The sequence below is a fragment of the Fringilla coelebs genome (assembly GCF_963513975.1).
Source record: "Fringilla coelebs genome assembly, chromosome: 7".
Classification (NCBI taxonomy): Eukaryota; Metazoa; Chordata; class Aves; order Passeriformes; family Fringillidae; genus Fringilla; species Fringilla coelebs.
The window spans coordinates 15867150-15878489 of record NC_140035.1 but is presented as its reverse complement, the minus strand read 5'-3'; the positions used below and the strand labels follow the sequence as shown (position 1 = coordinate 15878489).

Sequence of the window (11340 nt, the reverse complement as noted above, 5' to 3'; positions counted from 1 at the left end):
TGGGGACCCTGCCTGGACAGCCCTAGCCCCTCTCTGATCCCCATCACCCTAAGAGCAGAACGTGGTCCCCAGGTTATCCCAAGGCACAGCAGGCTCTGCCCTGTCTCCTCAGTCTCCCCCTTGGCCAGGAAGTACACTGGGGGTCAGAAAGCTCAGCCTAGCTCCCCAAAAACTCACAGAATGGGGAATTTCTAAGTCCATCTAAAAAGCCCCACTCCAGTTTCCTGGACAAGTGGTGGGCCAGGTCAGGGACCCTCAGGGCCTTGCACAAACTCATGACAGCTGAAAAGGACATCCTAAGAGAGGCTGCCTGTGCTGGGGGAAACCCTCATGAGGGGTCCCCTTGCCAGGGCAACACCCCGTCCTCCCCAGACTCCCCAGCACACCTGGTGACCCCCAGCTCTGTCCAAGCTGGGCTGTTTTGGCTGACGTCAGCTGGCTCAGCCCCAGCGCCTTTGTCCCTGAAGGCCCTGGTGGAGGGGCCCGCTGTGCCACTGGGCACAGGGTGACTCAGCAGCAGGACTGCACTCAGCCCTGCCTGGCCCTGCACCTCCCAACCTTCTGTCCTGTCCAGAAGTCAAGCAATGCCATGGCTCACCCATGGCAGCATCAGCATCAGGCAACGGCTCGGACTTGTTCATGGAAGCGTTCTCCACTGCCCTGGCTCTGGGAGAAGTCCCCCCTGCTGCCTCCCTGCTCTGTGTCACTTGGGCAGTCAGCTAAAGTCTGGGTCCCACAGACAGGCAGGTGGGCAGATGCTCAGTGCCCTGTATCCCTCCTGCTCCTCCAAGCCCCCATCTCTGGAGCCTCTCCCAGCCTCCCAATTGCAGAGTGATGTAGCGTCTTCCCAGAGAGTACAAGCTGCCTGGAGGAGCCTGCCTTTAAAAGGGAAGGTATTTCCAGATGAGTTTGTTTCATCCCAGCTCAGGGAGAGAATGGAAGAAAGGGGGGGCTTGTGGGGGGAGAGTAGATGGAAAAACAGACAGCATCCTTCCTCCTTCTGGCCCCATTCCGAGTATGCCCTGCACATCCCATAGCCCTGCACGTGTGCCCTGCCCGTGCCACAAGTTCCAGCAAGCGGCCCTTAGCTGGTGTGCAGACAGGCAGGTGGGTCCCCTGTGAGGGGGACTCGGCATCTGGGACAGCACTCCACCAGGAACGGAGTTCAGCCAGCTCTTTCCATGACCCCACCCTACTGCTGTGCCAGCTGGGACTGTGGGGAGGATGGACTGGTGCCTGGCACCCTGCCCTGGTAGGTTTCAGGTAATGAAAAGGTGATGCAAATCCCATCTCAGGCCTGGGTAGCCCTTGTTCCCATCCTCATTCCACAGAGCAGGTGGGGGTAGGGTTGGGGTGTTCCAGGGAGGGGAAATGCACTCTTGGGCACTGCTGCTTGGAGGGGAAGCAGCTCAGAGGGGTTAACTAGGAGCATCCTCCTGACCCTGCTCTAGGGTAGACTGTTTGGAGTGGCCTTTCCTTAGCTGTGGTGACAGCCTTCCGGTACGGCTCTGAGCAAGCAGGGGCCCCATGCAGAGGGTGGACAAGCCTCTTAGGAAATCCCCGTCTGCCTGGGGGACCGAGCATGCCAGGAAGGAGGGATAAAGAGCAGGACCAGAGACCCCGCCTGAGTCCCAAGGACAAGATGCCAAACACTCTGCTCCAGCTAAAGACCCAGAGGCTGCAGAAAGTAAGGAGGCTGAGGAGACCAGAAGTGCAGGGCTGCCTCCTGTCCTGTCCAGCCCGTGTAGCCTCCCCACAGCTCCATCCCAGGCCAGGCTGACCCAGACCAGCGGAGGCTGGGAAGTGGCTCCTGAACCCCCGCACTGGCCTGGTCCCAGTTTCCATCAAGTCTTGGATGAGACTGCTGCCAGGAAGGCGTTTGGAGCTGGAATGTCAAACAACTCCCTCTGGTCATGACATCCCTGTGAGCAAAGCCAGCTGCATCCTGCAGCTGCCCCTCCTTCCTGGCCCTCCCTCCCTGCTGTTCCCCCAGGATTTAAACCCGGCACAGCCTCCTTGGGCTGTGGGTGTCTTGGGGCTTGAAGCTAGACAGGATGTGGGGACAGGGTGCTGGCCCTTCCTTGTCCCTATGCCCTGCCACCAGGACCCAATGCCCCCTTATGCCTGGCCTTAGCTCAAGGGTGAGTTGAGAAATGAGAATGAGAATGGGAATGAAGCAGCGGGGGTGTCCATTCCCCTCCCTCCTGACCCCTGGCTGTCTTCCTTCATCCCGCTCCTTTTACAGCCATGAGCCTCCCAGGCGCCTTTACCCTAAGAGGGAAGGACTGTGTGGCCCATTCCCCAGTGCTGACGGATCCATGGTGCATGCTATTGTCTAAATAGGAGGTGGCTCTCCCTCCCTGCCTGGACCAAGGCCCAGCCTGGCCTGCTGGGGTCCCAGGAGCTGGTGGGTAAAGTCTCCAGTCCCCCCACACCTGCTCTTCCTGAGCTCAGGACCAGGGGGTGCACAGACTGTCTGTTTGCTCCTGGTCCCCACCCCCGTGTCCCCAGGAGATGGGGATGCTGAGGACATTGTCCTGTCTGTGAGTGGCACAGAACGCTGGGGGTGCCTGGACGCCCCTGCGGCAAGCATGGATGCCAGGGGTGTCCAGATGCAAACTGTATAGATGCTGGGAGGTGTTTGTTCACCTCCCTCGGTCTTTGTATGTCCTCTGGGTGAGCTGTTGCCTCCATGTTTCATGAGCATGCTGGGGGTGAGCTGTTGCCCTGAGTCGTGTAGGTGATGGGCAAGACCAGCTACTGCCTTGTCCATGCGGTTGCTTGATGCATACACCTGCCCCATCACTCCTCTACACTGGACCTGTGGTCCATGGGGATGTTGGGGATGTTCCCCCATCCCTGCTGCCTAGGGGCAGGCTAAAGGGTGTCCTGCCCTCATGGTCCATGGGGACATTCACCTGCCCAGTGGTGTGGAGATGCTAAAGTTGCCCAGCTGCCTTTATGATCCATGTGGACGTGGGGATGACGGAGTGGCTCAGTGTCCATGAGGATGCTGCAGGCCTCGATAGCATCAGCCATGCCAGTGAGATGAGGTAGCAGTACCGGCTGCATCGCTGGTGGCTCACGTAAGGCATGGCGGCCGCTCACGCAGCCTCCAGCAATTCCTGGGCGCTGATTTCACTTTCCCATGCTCAGACACGTGGGCCGGGATGCGGGGGACCGCCTCGATGGATGCCATCCCTTTGCTCATCCTGGCAGGGCTGGCAAGGGGGGGTCCAGGCAGCCTGGCAGGCAGTGGGAGAAGGGGGTGGCACTTCCTGGATCTCTGCTGTGTTTACAGTCTTTGTCCTGGGCCATCTTTCCATTAACCCCTTCCAGCAGGGAGGGCTAAGCACTGCCTGCCCATCCCCAGAGCCTACTGCCAGCAGGGAACACTTCTCTTACAAAGCCTGCTCAGAACCCCACCTGGGCTGCCAGGGGATGTAGGAAGGACCACGGTGCCCTGTCCCTACTGGCCCTTCCCTGCCAGGCACCCCTGGGCACACACATGAGCCCAGCAGCAGGGTGCATACATGCGGAGGAGGAGCTGATGCCGCTTTGGAAGGGCTGCCTGTGGCTCCCCACTGCACTGGATGATCCGTGGGGCAACACACGATGGGGGACAGAAGCACTGTCTTCCCAGGAGCACGGTGATGGGGTAGGGGGCAACCATAGCAGGTGCTGTGCAGCCCTTGGCACCCAGCCAGGGGTGAGTCAGAGCCCACCCGGATATAGCCATCAGGAGCTTTTTCTGGAAGTCCCGCTGTGCCGGGAATAGCTGTGGCACGCCAAGGCACTGCCCTTTGCTCACAGCGGCAGGGCTACACGGAGGCCACACCCGGCCCTGCCACTCACTCCTGCTCTGACACCCCCGAGCCCGGCACACCCTGCCCCTGCACACACACACATCCCGGGAGCCATCCGCCCTGAGCACCCACTGGGTACCCATCCGCTCTGGGCATCCACCGGCTGGGAGCCAGGGCTCTAAATGTCCTCAGATGTCCCTCAGGCACAGCCTGGGAACCATTCAAGAGCACCTGGCCCTGAGCTGGGTTCTGGCAGCAGGGGGGGTGATGCTGGCAGGAGGAGCGTGGGGATGGCTGCCTGGCATACAAGTCCCTTTTGACACACGTATCCCAGCTCTGGGCTGGAGTGCTGGGTGCTCCCAGCCTGGCCCCAGCCCGGTTCCAGCCTGGCCTGGGGGGCCTGGCCCTGTGTTGTGCTGTGGTTGACATGGAGACCCTCCAGCTGTCTGTTTGCAGGGTGCCAGGCAGTGGGAGTGCTCGTTCCCATTTGGTGGTGGGGAGAGGCAGGTGTTAGGGGCTGGGAGCATAAATCCAGAGCTGTCAGGAGCTCTCAGCACGACAGGTCACAGGGTCAGGGGCAACAGGACCACCAGTTTCCAGTCCTCAGAACACGGACAGCGTCTCCATCTAACAGGGTGCCCACACGGGTGACTCAGGAGCTGGGAATCCGGCTGGCACCCAACTCCTGGGCCCCGTGCAGCACTCACAGGCTGCCACGTCCATCTCCCAAGGCCATGTACCCATTACTAGGAAGAAAGGATCCTGCTGGGAAATGATGCACAAAGACTGATAGAAACCCAAAACCTTGCTGCTGCATCCAGCCCATGAAGGGAACCCAGACAAGGGCAGGAGGCACCCTAATCCATTCAAGGCCAGGGAGTCCAATCCCTTGGGAGTGCCCCTGGGGCAGACAGGCAGCTGACAGCCTTGCCACCGCACCAACTCTCCCAGTGCATTGCTGTTACTCAGAGACATTTGTCTCCAACATGGCACCATGGGTTTGTGCCTTGTTCCCTGTGGGGGCCAGGCAGTTCCAAGGCAGGGGAGCAACAATGATGGGGGCCTGCAGCTTGGCTGTGACCCACCCCACTCCAAATACACCCAGCCTTGGGGAAGCGAGTGTGTTTTCCTGTGCACCTGCACCCCTCTGCAGGCAGGCCAAACCCCATTTTGGGGCAATCCCTGCTCCCCCAGTTAGTCCTAGAACTGTGGCACACCGGGGCAGGATGAGTGAGCATTGCTGTGGAGCCTGTCCCTGCCCCTTGCTTCCCACCCCTGTCCCTCCTAGCTGTGTCCCTCTTCCACCCACCCTTAATTCAGCTGTACCCCAGCCTTGTCAGGCTCTGTGTTTGCCTGGCCTGGACCGCGGTGCAGGGTGGGGGGGTGCATGGTGTGGATTGCACGGTGTGGGGAGAGGCTGAGAGCGCGAACTGCGTGGCAAGCGGTATAGCGTGGGAGGTGCAGGGTGCACATTGCCGATTGCGGGGTGTGTATTGTGGGGTGCAGGGGGTGAATGCGGGGTGCAGGGTAAAGATTGCGGGATGCAGGGTGTGGATTGCGGGGTTCAGGGTGTGGATTGCGAGGTGCAGGGTGTGGATTGCGGGGTGCAGGGTGCAAATTGCGGGGTTCAGGGTGTGGATTGCAGGATGCAGGGTGTGGATTGCAGGGTGCAAGGTGTGGATTGCGGGGTGCAGGGTGCGGATTGCGGGGCGTGGATTGCCGGGGGCAGAGTTCGGAGTCCGGGGTGCAGCCCGCGCGTTCCTCCAGGCCCGCAGGGGGCGCTGGGCGGGCCGGCGCGGGGCGGTGGCGGCCATGCAGGTAGCGGGCGGGCGGCGGGCGCGGGACGGGGTCGGGTCGGTGCCGCCCGGGTCGGGGTCTCCGGTCCCGCGGGGGTCCCGGCCCGGGGCGGGGTTTTGCCGGTGCTGTGCGGTGACGGCGGTGCCCACAGGCGGCGGCGCAGGGCTCGAAGGCGGCGGCGCAGGAACTGGTGAAGTTCGTGAACCGCAGTCCGTCGCCGTACCACGGTGAGCACCCGCCCGGTCCCCTCCCCAGCCCTCTTCCTCTTCCCGCGGGCGGCCCTGACGGCTCTTCCCCCCACAGTGGTGGCCGAATGCCGCAGCCGGCTACTGCAGGCCGGCTTCCAGGAGCTGAAGGAGACGGAGCACTGGGACGTGCGGCCGGCGCAGAAGGTTGGGCTGGGTCGGGTGGGACGGGGCAGCGGGAGCCGGGGGTGGACGGGGCGTCTCACCTCTACCCCTCTGCCTCCAGTACTTCATCACCAGGAACTACTCCACCCTCATCGCCTTCGCCGTCGGCGGCCAGTTCCAGCCCGGAAATGGGTTCAGCCTGGTAGGAGCTCACACCGACAGCCCCTGCCTCAGGGTAAGGTCGCCCGGCTGCGTGCTGAGTCTTTCTCTGTGGTCCTCCACTTTCATGCCACAAACAAAAACTATCCTGACTACCCCTGTGCCCTGCAGCATCATTGTTGGCTCCCTACACCTCCCAAATCTGTCACCCAGAGCAGCCCCTGCATTGCTCTGCCTGCAGCTGTCTCCTCTGTATCCCCAGTCCTGCCAAGCCCTTCGCAGCACCCTGTGCTGGCAGCATCAGCAGTGAGGCTCTGGGCATGAGCTGCCCCGTTCCCACCAGCTGCCCGTTCCCCAGCGCTTCATGGTGCCAGCAGTGACATGTCTGCTGTTGCCCAGGTGAAGCGTCGCTCTAAGCGGGGACAGGTGGGCATAGTGCAAGTCGGAGTAGAGACCTATGGAGGGGGCATCTGGAACACCTGGTTCGACCGTGACCTCACCGTGGCCGGGAGGGTGATCATAAAGGTGAGTCTGATTTAGGGCATGCATGATCAGATAGCTGTGCGTCTCTGGCACTGGGTCACTGACCCCCACACAGAGTGGGACCTGCTGCAGCCTCTCAGCTCTGCAGGCCTGGCCCCAGAAGTCCTCCTTGTGTTTCAGGACCAAGCCACGGGGCGCCTGGAGCAGCGCCTGGTACGTGTGGAGCGGCCCATCCTCCGCATTCCTCACCTGGCCATCCATCTGCAGCGCAGCATCAATGAGAACTTCGGGCCCAACACCGAGCACCACCTGTAAGGCCTGGTTCAGCCCCGACTCCTGGCCAGCCCCTGGGAGGGCTGGGACACAGCTAAGCAAAGCCCTGCGTTAGCTCTCCCTTTGGCAGCCACTCATTGCAGTGGGGAGATCTGCAGTGGCTTTTAGCCCCATAGAGTACTTCCAGGAGATGCTTCCAAGCATTTGGGAAAGGACACTGGAGTGTCCTGAGGTAGCACAATAGATTTGTGCTTAAAATGTGCATTCTTCCTCCATTTGGCATATTAGTCATTCCCTGGAATGACAAACACACCAGGCAGGGTTGGCAGTGTGTGACCAAAGCAGGTGAGGTGAGCAAAACTCTGGGAGCTAATGTTGCTGACCCCCGCAGGGTTCCCATTCTGGCCACTGCAGTGCAGGAGGAGCTGGAAAAGGAGGTGCTTATGGAGTCCACACCTTGCAGTGCTGCGGCCCAGGTGAGCTGTTTGCCAAGGATCAGCAGGGATGCTTGCAAGGACCTCATGCTTGTCACCTTTGATTTTGAGTCCTCAGGGACCTGCCACCAGGTTCCCCTTCTCTCTTTGGACTGCTGGTAACCTTCCAGTCTGCCTCACAGCTGTGTACACGGCACATCTGTTCAGCCATCTCTCTCTTCTCACCCTTGCCTGCAGCCAGTGTGGAAGGGGTGCATTTCCCTGAGGAGGCAGGGCAGGGAGGGGAGCTAGCACAGGGCCACAGAACTGTCCTGGGTGAGGTGGGGGCTTGAACATGGGAGATGTTGGTAGGAAAGAGGAATCTGCCAACATAAGCGGGGTCAGGGACAGCTTTGCAAAGGGAAACCAGGAGTTTCTCCTGCCATCCACTCCCTACTCTGCCCACAGCTCTGCTTTCTTCCCAGGCAGAGCGGCACAGCCCTGTTCTGCTTTCCCTGATCTGCCCCCAGCTGGGGGTGAAACCAGAGCAGATTGTGGAGCTGGAGCTATGCCTGGCAGATACACAGCCAGCGGTGAGTAAGGGCAGGAACCTCTCTCTGCACGCAGTCTACAGGCTGGCACTACACAGGTGTTACCTGGCACATGTCCTTTGCCTGGGGCATGCCAGGGCTGGGAGCTGAATGGAACTAGAGGGAGCTGCTCCTGAGGGGCAGAGATAAGGGTACTGGAATGGGAACCCAGTGGCAGGTACTTTTTGGTGACCCAGAACTTGTGCCCTACTCCTCTTGGCTCTCTGCAGACGCTGGGTGGTGCCTTCGATGAGTTCATCTTCTCCCCACGTCTGGACAACCTGCACAGCTGCTACTGCGCCTTGCAGGTGAGAGGGGAAAAACCCTGGAGACTGCAGTGTGGCCCCTGTGCACCCCAGCTCAGCTTTGGGCTGGCCAAAGGCCCTTCAGGCAGTTGTGTTCTCATGGAATGGGTCTAGATTGTCAGAGGACCTGGGGTTGGATGCCCCCTTTGCTGGGTGTGTGGGACTCCTGCTGTCACTGGGCAATGTGTGTTCCCACAGCTCCCTTCCTCCATGCTTTGGACTCTCCTGGGGGATTTCCTGATGGCTCAGTCCTGAGATTCCCAGGATGAGTGGCACTCATGCTGGTGTGCATTCCCCCCTAATCCTGCAGGCCTTGATTGACTCATGTGCAGCACCCTCGTCCCTCTCCCAGGAGCCCAATGTGCGTCTCATCGCACTCTATGACAACGAGGAGGTGAGCGAGGGGCACAGCCATGGGGTGGCTGGCACCAGAAGGTGCTCCATGTTCTCTGCTCTTCCCCAGCCATGCCTGGCATTGGAGAGAGCATCCTAGCGGGAGACAGATCCCACGCTCCAGTGGAGGAAGCAGGGATTTGCTTACAGCCACATGGAGCTTGGCCCAGGCAGGGGTGGGAAGCACTGGTGTGGCAGGAAGCTGCTTTGCTCGCCTTAGGGAGCACCCTGTCACTCCTCTGGCCCCTGTGGTGCTGCGGGCTTGTGCTGATGGTGATCCTTGGCAGGTAGGGTCAGAGAGTGCACAGGGTGCAGAGTCCTTGCTAACGGAGCTGGTGCTGCGCCGGATCTCTGCATCGCCGCACAACCTGACAGCCTTCGAGGAAGCAGTGGCCAAGTCCTACATGATCAGTGCTGATATGGCCCACGCTGTGCACCCCAATTATGTGTGAGTAGTCTGAGCCACGCCACAGGCCTGACAGCCTGCCCTGCCACCTGTGGGATGTATCCCCATCACTCCCCAGGTAGTACAGACAGGACAGTCCTTGTTGCTGCAGGGAGGGAAGGCTATAGTGTGAAATGCTTACTTCTCTTTTGCAGGGACAAGCATGAGGAGAATCATCGTCCAGCCTTCCACAAGGTGAGGGCAGCCCTCTGCTTGGGTCTAGGATGGTTACTGTCTGTCTGTCCTGCAGCGCTGCAGCCCAGCATTCAAATGGAAAATGTTTATCCTGCAATGGGATTTGGCTAAGCCACATGTCTGATGTTAGTCACTTGGGATCGCAGTCTTGTCCATAGAGCTCCTCCCTGCTCTGAGCTGGGGCTGTCCCCATGGAAACACTGTCCCCATCCCCATGGGCTCACCCAGGAAAGGGAGAATGGATGATATGTTGGGGTGGTACGGCATCGCCTGGGCACGGGTGTTTCCAGGGCCACTGAGTATTCCTGGGTCCCATCACGGGCCTGCGGTGCCTTCCTTTGTGCAGGGCCCTGTCATCAAAGTGAACAGCAACCAGCGCTACGCCTCCACAGCTGTCACTGAAGCTGTAATCCGGGACATTGCTGCCCGCGTGGGTGTCCCTCTGCAGGTGAGCAGGGCTGGGTGAGCCCTCCTTGAACATCAGGAGTTTGGGCTGCAGCCCTGCCCCAGGGTTCATCAGAGGGAACCTCTGCCAAAGCTCCCACTCCTGTTACCATGTCTGACCCCACTGGGGTCTCTGTGCTGCCTGTTGCTCTGGGGCTCCAGCTCCAGGACTGCCTCAGGGAGCAGGCTGGTGAACAGAATGGAGCCTGGCCTGAGTGTGTCCTATCTCTGGAGCATTCTTTGAACCCTGGCGTGGGTCGGTGCTGCTTCCTTGCCCCAGGTCGCCTTCCTTAAGGGCTGAGGGCCCATGTGGGAGGCCATGGGGTAGCATGTGGAGCTGCTGAGGTCTTGCCCCCATGCAGGAGTTCATGGTGCGCAATGACACACCCTGCGGCACCACCATCGGCCCCATCCTGGCCTCCCGCCTGGGGCTGCGTGTGCTGGACATTGGCTGCCCACAGCTGGCCATGCATTCCATCCGGGAGATGTGCTGCACCTCGGGGGTGCTTCAGAGCATCACCCTCTTCAAGGTGAGCCCTGTGTCCCCCATCCTGTGCTAAAGCTCGTTTTCTGCTCCTCTACTTCTCCCACATCCCCATGTCCTTGACCAATCCCTGCTTTGGGGCTGGACCCAGCCATCCCACAGAGCTTCCCAACTCTGGAGCAGCTCGGGTACTGGCTGCTTCCGGAGGTGCCCCCTCTCATCCCAGCCTTCCCCAGTGACTGCCATCCCTAAGTAGTTCCTATGGCAACCGGTGCTAGCCTTGAGTCAGCGATGGGTTACTATGGCGACGTGGTCCTGCTCGCTGCAAGTAGCTGCCTACTATGACGCTGTGACATGAAGCTGCTGCCTGCCCCCACTGCCTGTCCCCCCACCCTGCACCGCCTTGCTCGGCCCACCCTGACAGCCTCTCTTCTTCCAGGGCTTCTTCGAGCTCCTGCCGACGGTCAGCAGCAGCCTGGTGGTCGACTGAACATGGCGGGGAGGGAGTAGCAGTGGGTTTAGTCCTGGGGCCATTAAAGCATTTCTGTCTCGCCAGCGAGTGGTCCATGAGTGTGGCTGGGGCGGACAGATGTGGCTCCCCCTGGGGACTCCCATGGCTCCCACCTGTGCTCTCCCCTGGAAGCGTGAACGGGGCCTATTCACCCATCCACAATCCCTTGTCGAGGGGTGCTGGGGGTCCCAGCTAAGGGGCTCGGCTTTTGCTCAGGAAGAGCTGGCTGGAGGATGTCTTGTCTCGTGCAGCGCTGGGGGCCTCCCGTTTCCCCAGGAACGAGCCTGCCGTGTGTGCAGGGATCTGCCGGCACCAGACCCGAAGCTGCTCGCCGGGGCCGGGACAGGGGGTCCCTGCCCGGGCCGGGGGCTGCCTTCTGCCCGCGGCCGATGCCCGGGCGGTGCCGCCGGGCGGGGTTCGAGGGTGCGGCTCCGCGCTCGCCGCTCATTGGGCTGCTCGCAGGGGCGTGTCCCATGCGGGAGCCAGTGCGGCCGCAGGGCTGGGAAGGGGCGGGCGCTGATTGGCAGGGGCGCTAATGGCTCTGTGGCACACCCCCGGGGGGGGCGTGACTCGCCCCCGGGGACGCAGCGATTGGCGGGGCGCTCGGCCGCCTCTCCCCGGAGCGAGGCGTGATTGGCCCCGCCGGACAGCGCGGGGCGTGAGCGCGGCGCTGAGAGCAGCCGCGCGGGTCC

The 11340-nt window shown here is 61.2% G+C and overlaps 1 protein-coding gene across 2 annotated transcripts; it reads left to right on the top strand.

Annotated features, from left to right (window-relative positions):
- The first annotated feature begins 902 nt into the window (after positions 1–902).
- On the top strand, positions 903–10692 carry DNPEP (aspartyl aminopeptidase). Of its 2 annotated transcripts, none has more exons than XM_084209525.1 (15): positions 903–1252; positions 5755–5830; positions 5907–5995; positions 6075–6188; positions 6512–6637; positions 6776–6906; positions 7260–7344; positions 7767–7874; positions 8102–8179; positions 8487–8570; positions 8857–9017; positions 9170–9209; positions 9556–9657; positions 10016–10183; positions 10577–10692. In XM_084209525.1, the coding sequence occupies exons 1-15, from the start codon at positions 971–973 to the stop codon at positions 10625–10627; spliced, it is 1695 nt and encodes a 564-aa protein (XP_084065651.1). In that variant the 5' UTR covers positions 903–970; the 3' UTR covers positions 10628–10692. The 2 variants fall into 2 exon arrangements, with proteins under 2 accessions (XP_084065651.1, XP_084065652.1); XM_084209526.1 differs by lacking the exon at positions 903–1252 and adding an exon at positions 5594–5624.
- Positions 10693–11340: the final 648 nt, after the last annotated feature.